Below are 8,989 nucleotides of genomic sequence, written 5' to 3'. Positions count from 1 at the left end.
ATTAGATCCGTGTGGTACAGTAGGTCTTATTATATAGGCTCTATATATTATTCTATTATATAGATCTGTTTCATCAATATTAATCAAACAATTTTGGTATTATGGGGAAAAAAAAGGGTTGAAAATATAATTTTCTTATGGGTTTTGACTTGATGTGTGCCAAATTTGGTGTTATTACGGTATTACCAGGGATTTTAATATATGGTTGCTAGGTGATTTTGGTTTGGAACCTTCAGAAAAATTGACTTTGCTGACTCTATCGACTTAAAACAAGCACAGCTCATTCTTTTTTTTCTTTTCTTTTTTGTTGTTGTCTGATTCCAACAACTCATACTTAATTTTTACGTTTTTTTAATAGAAAATAACAATAACTAATTTTTGAAAATTTGCTCATTGCATTCATTTTTCCAGCACGGGACATATTTATATGTGAATAAAGGCCTGAAAAATGTGGAAACCGCCCCTAGTGGAAAAAAAAGTATACTTTATTGTATTTGAAATATATTACCTTTTTCAATAGTAAATTGCAAATATACTATAAAAAAATTGACTATCTTTACATAAAAGTATATTAGCATCATGCTTTTTAACTATTTTTCCAATACAATTTTTTAACACACTTTAAAATAATTGTACTTTAGTTTCTTTTTTTTAAATATATTTAAAAACAAGCATACTTTCAACATATTTCTAAAAAGTGTAGGCCTACTATAAGTACATTGGTAATAAAAATATGCTTAATTAAACTTTTAAGAAATATGCTAAAAACAAGCATTCTTTTAACATATTTCTAAAAAGTGCACTATAAGCACATTGGTAATAAATATATATGCTGCTTAGTTACAATTTTTAAGAAATATGCTTAACACAATTATACTTTTAGTGAAGTTTTAGTGTATTTAAAGAAAACATGCTTATGTTGCACTTCAAATACATTTTATCAGTACTTTGTGTAAGAAATAAGAAATTAAGCTTTTAGTGTGTTTAAAATATATGTACTTTATAAACACTGCAATATATTTTAAATATTTATGTATTTATCATTTTATTATTTTGGAGAAATTCTTTTATCCAAAAAAATTATAATTATCCAGATGCAGCTAACATGTAGGGGGACTTCACTAAAAAATATTTATTTCCTTATTTCTATTCCTTATTTCCTTCCTGAGTTATTCCATGACAAATAAGGAAGATATGCAAAATCTTAAGTATTGCTGAGTTATTTGCTGATAAATAGAATTTCTTTTTTTCATAATCTATAAAATAATGTACTGCAATGTGTCAAAAACATCATACAGCTCATGAAACATTCACAGATCATTGAAAATGACACTTCATTTTTTACAGCATATTATTACAATTAAAATGAGCCCAAAATTAACATAATCTATTGCTTTTATGACAAGATATTCTTCATGGAGAAACAATTGCCCATGAGGGGGCGTCAAAGACTGTACAAAAATTATATATTTTGTCTTTTATCAGCAGTTTCTCGGCAGGACAATGTCCAAATGTATTCTAATTTATATTTTTCAAAAAATGGTGTCTTATTTGCACTCTTGATGTTTTAGAGTGTCACCCCTTCATTGCTGTGCACTTTTTTTCTGCACAGTGGCTGATTTGTAGTTTGTACCACCAAAAGTTTCTCCAAGTTTTCGTATTTCCCATTCATTTCCTATGGCGGTCATTTTTGACCGCGAGGAAGCTAAGTGTGACTTTTTTTTACGAACCTTTAACATATCCGAATCATGTCCATGATTTTTTTGTGTGTTCACATAGCTAATACAACAAAAGTCACCAAGTGTCATCCAATTCCGATGAAGCAAAAAAAAAAAAAAAAATTCAAAACGTACAAGGTTTCGGTCATTTTTGACCGAAGAAGCCCAGAGGGTATGGCACATAATTTACTCCATACCAGAGCCGGTGAATGGTTGTGATTGGTTCTTATGATAATGAGCTCGCCTGCATCTCACTCAGAGCTTCCGTTTATCAGATATGCTGTGCGTGTGTGTGTATATATTACTTGAATGTGATTAGATTAAGAAGTCTAAATTTAAACTGTTAAAAATATATAGAGCGATCATGTCTCTTTAGAGGACTAGGAGGAAACCATGCTATTTAATAGAAAACATTGGATTGTTTTTCATTTTACCCAGCTTCAAGTTTGCATGTCGTGTGACATTTGGAACCTCATTATATTGTGATTCTAGGTAAGATTTGTATTACAAAAAGTTACTTGTCTGTGCCAGTCTATTTTGGACAAAGTGTAACAGCACGTCTTTTTCAGTTCAGCTACATTCAATTTGACCAATCAGAGTCAAGCTTTTCAAGTCGAAGTCGAAGCAGACTCGAAGAGATGAAGATACTGCCCTCAGAAGTTACTGGTAAGTTTTAGTTGCTGTTTGCATAAAGAAATAGCTCACTGTTTAGTTTTTTTCCTAGGTGGATAGGTCTGCTATGCATTTGCTAATATGACTTGCACGTGGAATACTGAACCGCTGTAACATGATGCTGACACTGATTTGTAGCAACTTCAGCACTATAACGTCTAAAGTCTTTGATAAATCTGTTTAAAATCTATGTGGAGACATTTGTCTGTCTGAAAACAACTATACAAATGACTGCTTTTCCAATACATCTGCAAAAAACAGAATTAGTCATTATAACGTACAACATTACATTAACATTTTTTTTATTTGCAAAATGAAGCTGTGTATTTATTTCTGATTTCCTGAACAATTTGGCTTCATTGTTATGATGTAATCTTTGAAAAGTTAGAAAAAAACGTTATGAACATAAAGTTACTTTGTTTGAGCTGACCAGCCAATTATGGTAGTGTGTTGATTGGTGTTTATATTTGTTCAAGCTTGACAACCTTATTGCCTTTTTGATTACTTTCTAATATCGAAGAAGAGAGTAGTATGGTTTATAGTGGTGTAATGATACACAAAACTGACAGGAGCCCTTACTTGCACATTACTATAACATTAAAGGGACACTTCACCCATTTGCATTAAGCTTTGCATTGTTAGAAACCCAGTCATATTGAATGGTCGTGCAACACTCTCTCATTTTCCCCTGAGACGGGAGAAATCCGTTATTTACCTCTTACACTTCCTCCTACAATGACGCAAAAATCGTCATTTTGCGTCATTGTAGGAGGAAGTGTAAGAGGGGGGGATTTCTGTTGAGACTACAAGCACTAGTTCCTCATCTTTCCCAGGGGGCGGGACCCACTCACGCTACAGACCTATTACAGATCAGTGGGTGGGACTTTACTCTCTGAAACTGAAAGCAATATCCTCCATCTTGTTTGAAGCTAAGCTAACAGGCGCTGTGGAGACAGATGTAAAGTTATGACAATAGCGGAGGAGAGTGCTCAATATGATATAGACTAGAGGAAGAGGATTTCGGAAGTCTGATGCTTGAATCAGGTGTTTGTGGCTACCTTTACAAGCCGCATTATAGCGAAGAGCAGCCGAGGCAGAAGACTGACCGGACTGGCTCGGGTTAGGGCGGACTGGTGGCGCCGGTGATCTCACTATGCAACTACGAACCGCTACGAACACAGAGATAGAGTCCGTCTGTGGCAAAGAATTTCAATGATGACAATTTCTCCTGGACGAAATCTCTGAATCAGACGAGGACATGGACGTTTGTGTTGTGAACTATCCTAGTTTCGCACCGCATATGTTCTGACTGAACATCCAGGTACCATGCAATAATTCACCTTTTCGAAAGAAATACAAACGAGGAGTAATGCACTAATGAGTTCGCCAACTAACTAGACATTTTGTGTGAATGTGAAATGAATTTCAAGCTCTGGTAGTAGCTAGACTTGTAGACGGAAGAGTGATTTCTCTTATAGGCAGATAATATGCGCTTTCTGGATTAGTGGGAGTGGCTTGCGGAGCTGTGCAATGTGGTGCATTGTGGGAGTTGTTGTCTTTCATACAAATGCGTCCTGAAGTTATTTTTTGTCTTTTCTCGGTCACAAAGGCACCAAATTCAAAATTTCTTTTACATTTCGACTACATATATGACCCACTTTAAATAAAAAACAATGTTCAAATGGGTGAAATGCCCCTTTAAAGCTTAACAACAGAGCCTAGACTTTTAGCCTAAATTCAGTTGCTATTTATTTTTAGATATAATAATAATCAACACTCAAGTAACAAATTGTATGAAAACATGTAAACTGCACATAAGGCAGTTTTTACATTAACATATGTCTTTACTCAAATTTATTATTGAAATATAATCATTTACACAGTTGCTGTCATTTTCATGACAGATATTTTAAACATACATTAAATAATCAAGATGTCATCAACAGGTTAAGTAAAATATAATATATAGGCTAATATAGTGCATTTATTTAGTGAAAGAGTTCATTTCCTTAGCAAACCAACAAGCTGTGGACACTGAATGACTTGCCTGAGGTAACTGTTAAATAAAGCTATGTGAAAAACTAAGCGTTTTATTGACGTATTTCCGCTGTTGAAACACTGACTGAGCGATTACACGAGTTATGATGCCTTTCAGTAAGTATACTGTATCTTTTCAACATACCTTCAGGTGTCCATTCATGTTTATTCTGTAACTGAGGAAAAGAATCGCGTTTACTCTCGCTGCGCGCTGCCGCTTGAAATGAGGAGCCTAGCCTACGGTGCTGTCACGCCACATCAAAGAGCGACAAAACGACATTTAATGTTTGAATTTCGTGATCAAATAGACAGAATTTGAAAGATTACACCTTGCTTATTATCGAAAGTAACAAAACACTGAGCTTATTGCGATTAAATGTGGTTAATGGTGGTTAGGCAACAACGCTGTATTCGTTGTGTACACATAAGACATGAGGTCGAATGAGCCGGGACAGCAGGGGGCGGGGCGGGGTGGGGCGGGGCAGGGCGGGGCGGGGCGGGGCGGGCGTGTTCGGTACGCCATGAGAGTATCGCGATTCGTATCGTGGGTGGTGTATCGCGGTTTTTCGGTTCGGTTCGAATATCGTTACACGGTTACACCCCTGGTTTAATCTCATATCTCCTCTGTTATAGAGATTTTTTTAATCAAGCCTATTGAAAGGTGATCAGGGACGTGCACAGGAATTTTGAGGGGCAGTTGCTCTGACCTGAAAATGTTTTATTATTATTATTTTTATTTTTTTTTATTATTTGAAAAGAAATAGTCTGGATTGAATTGACAGATGGGGAAAAACTTGCTTCTAATAATAATAAATTAAAAAAAACGCTTAAATTTCGGAAAAAATACAATCCTTTTTTAACCTTTTGGCTTCCCGTACATTCAGTTGTGCTTCTTGCTCGTATTCAGTTCTGATGGTGCGTATGGTAACTGGGCAACTACGCATGATTTGTACTATAGTATGATTGCGTAAAGGGCAGAATCGACTGCTACACCGGTCGTGTGCAGCGCTGCAGCCACGTAAACAGAGTTTGCCCTTCTCCTACTGACTTTCACTTTCGGTGCCCGAATGGAAGTGAATGAGGCTTTGCGTTTTTTTTTTTTTGAAAGGGCAACGTGAGTCGAGAAGGGCATATGGGCAGTTGCCCGGGCAACCTGAGCAACCCCCCTGTGCACGTCCCCGAAGGTGATTGAAAATTAGGAAAATGTTAGCAACGTGTCCATTTCAGGTGTCTTTTGTGCTGCCTTTGAGTCATTCATGTAAAAATCTGTTTATTTAATTGTTTTTTTAGTGAAGCTGCAAGTGAACTTGTCTTAGTTGTCCTGGCATACAATATTTTTCACAACTTCTAATTTCCTTAAATCTTTGCAACAGAGGCGAAGAGAGTGCATGTTAGCATGACCACAATAGACACGTTCATGGGAAATACCCTAGGTTTAAATAAACCACAATTATCAATATACAACATACCCTCTAATACTCACAGGTTGCTTTATTGCTGCAAATAACTATATCAGTGACTTTTTGATTGAACTTGAAGTTGTGTTGGGCTTCTTCTAATCTCATGTTCAGTGTAACTCATAGAGTGCTGTATAGTGACGACAGACAAGAGGATACAAATAGACACTTGATCATGTCCAACTTGATGAGGATATAGCCAAAGCTTTTAAAGGTAAACTGAGAAGTCAACGGAATTCTAATGCATTTCTATGCAAATTATCCAAACATGGATACAAAAATGTTAATCATTGGTTAATTTTATATAAATTCTTCTTCCCTTTCACAGATCCTGTGATAAAGCAGTCTTCAAATACTACAGTGTCTGAACCACAAGCCCTCAGTTGCAGAAAATGAGTCGTACTCAAAGAAGTGATCGTCCACTTGAAGATGAAGATGTGACATTCAAACTCTTCTGTTTCTTTGGTTCAGCCATTTGTAGGCCTAAGTTTGTACATAATGCATTATTCACTTCTGCACATTATTTTTCTGTAACTTTTATTTTTTCAGAAAATTGCATTGTGTTGCTTATTTATTTAGTGATGTAATATTCATAGTGTACTTTTCAGTAATACAGGTATAACTGAAATGTTCTACAAAAAATGTAAGTCTGTGTATGTCTTAACATTTATATTTAATTATTTTTGCACTTTTAATATACCATTTTGAATACTGAATAAAACAGCTTTATAATAAACTATTAGTGTAATGCTAATACATTTTTAAAGAGCTGAAATGCTATTTAAATGTTCCTGAAGTACATTAAAATTAAGCTTCAAATATATTATAACTGTAGTTTAAGACATATGAAAGTATATTTTAAATTAACTGTAAAGAAATACACTTAAATTCACTAAATGTACTTGAAGTGGTTATGATACACTATATGACAGCAAATCCCACCATACTTACAATATTGTACAGATTGTTTTGCATAGGACGGTAGGTGAAGAGGAATATGATTTTACAGAAATTACAGTTACACCAAACAGTGTGTACTCTGTAATGGGAATAATACAGGTTTTGTGCTTTTTTAAGCATCCATCTTTATCGCATCACTTAAAGGGGTCATATAATGGTACATGCACTTTTACAAGTTGATTGTACTGAAATGTGTGTTGGCAGTGCCTGTACACAACCATCATAAAATGATAAAAATCCATCCAGTGTTTTTTTTTTAAATCTTATATGTTTTCCCCTCTCTCAAATCAAGCCGTTCGATTTTGTGACGTCACAAAATCAACGCCCCTCCCACGATTGTTGATTGACAGCAGCGCTTCAACACAGACCCGCCCTCACTCGTGAGCGAGCTGTCAATCATAGTCCGCGCGGTCATTGTTGATACGCTGGAGCACTGTCTATGAGCAGAATGGCGTTTAAGCGATTGTGGTGTTCTGTTCTTGGGTGTAATAAGGAACACAGCAGTCATTTTGATGTTCCTAAATCCGAACCGCTGAACAACACGTTATGGTTATTGTGTTACAAACGGTGTACGCACAGAACAGAGGGGCGGGGTGAACAAAGCTCATTATCATTTAAAGACACATGCACTTAAACGGCGTGCTGAAAACAGAGCTGTTTTTGACCAAGTAAAATGAATGTTTTCTTACAATACTAATGAGAATTTTTAATGAAAGTATATTACAAACTTTTAATTTAGACCCTAAAGAATCATATTAGCTTGTACAAAAATGGCACTATATGACCCCTTTAAAAATGTACTAGAAAAAAATTATACATAAATGGAGCAATTCCATCACACCATCCATATTCAGGCCCTAATAATTTTCAGCTTTTATCGCCCTCTGCTGGTAAGGCAAAAAAGGCATTTCTTTCCTTAAAAAATGCTTTCATCAAGAGAATGACACAAGAAAATAATTACATTACAAAGTCACAATTGTCAGTGTGATCGTTGTGTGTCTCTGTGTCTTCAATCTCTGTAGCGGGTCTTTATTCACCATGAGCTGATCCTGAGGAAACTGCTGACCTCTAATAACGGAAAGTCCTACAATAAAACACAGTCACATGTGAGAATGAGACATTACTGCTGTCACATCATGAGATCATTTCAGGAAAAACAGCAAGATATATTAATATATTTATATTACAGTCAGAGATATTAATGAAAAGCTGCTAATAGATTAATAACAGTAAATGATAGGCTAAACAACTCTCTCTTAATCACTTGCACAGAGACACTGTGTAATATATAATATATAATATTTATATATAATATTCATAAATCAGTCACATCACAGAATTAAACTAATAGTACGAAGACTGAAGTGGAGCTGAATTATTATCTTATATTCTCCGGTTACAAACATATGAGACCTGTTACTGAACTTGGGCCAATTTAAAAGCTTTAAATAAAAAATATACCCACATAGTTTAGTTTCTCCAGTTTATAATGTGGATCATTCTTTAGATCAAAAAGTTTCTGCACTTCAGATCTTCCTATTTTATTCTCAGACAGATCCAGATCTCTCAGGTGTTCAGGGTTTGATCTCAGAGCTGAAGCCAGAGCAGCACAACCTTCATCTGTGACGCCACAATCGCACAACCTGTTGAAAACAATGACACAATGTGAATTGTAGTTGAAGTGTCTGTAGTTTGTAATTCACTCTGGTCTCAGAGCAGGAGATCAGATATAATGACAAGCATTGCCACATACTGCAGCTGATGGAATGAGATTTATGCATGTTGATGCTCAATAATACTGTTTGAAATGGTTTTTCAGGACTGAACAGACACACAGATGAATGTGAGATATTGTTTCATAGTGATATAAAAACGGTTCTGACTGGAGAAACAGTCACTTACTTCTAATACACACACCTACAGGAGGACATTTGCACCCACGTGTTCCCCATTACATATAACTGATTAACTCTTGTGATCAAACACATAATTGTGTCATATTTGGTCTCATCTGGAAGCTTATAAACTCAATAGAAATGTGACTCAATAGAGATATTCAAAGTCTTAATGTAAGAACTATATATTCTTATATATAGATACAGCCTACACATGCATTGAGATCATGTTAATGAGCTTATTTTCCTC

General features: G+C 35.3%; 1 protein-coding gene across 1 annotated transcript in view; it reads right to left on the bottom strand.

Moving 5' to 3' along the window:
- Positions 1–312: 312 nt before the first annotated feature.
- The window catches only part of LOC311296724 (NACHT, LRR and PYD domains-containing protein 3-like), a 40,437-nt gene continuing 31,760 nt past the window's right edge, over positions 313–8,989 (bottom strand). The window contains exons 8-11 of the mRNA XM_084418602.1: positions 8,310–8,487; positions 7,630–7,928; positions 6,815–6,981; positions 313–389 (exon numbers count right to left, since the gene is read on the bottom strand). Coding sequence (XP_084274728.1) covers positions 7,878–7,928; positions 8,310–8,487 — 229 coding nt within the window. The 3' untranslated portion in view covers positions 313–389; positions 6,815–6,981; positions 7,630–7,877. The remainder of the gene's footprint in view (positions 390–6,814; positions 6,982–7,629; positions 7,929–8,309; positions 8,488–8,989) is intronic.

The sequence above is a fragment of the Rutilus rutilus genome (assembly GCF_951802725.1).
Source record: "Rutilus rutilus genome assembly, chromosome: 9".
NCBI classification, from domain to species: Eukaryota; Metazoa; Chordata; class Actinopteri; order Cypriniformes; family Leuciscidae; genus Rutilus; species Rutilus rutilus.
Note: the sequence above shows the minus strand (reverse complement) of the source record. Positions and strands in the feature narration are given on the sequence as shown.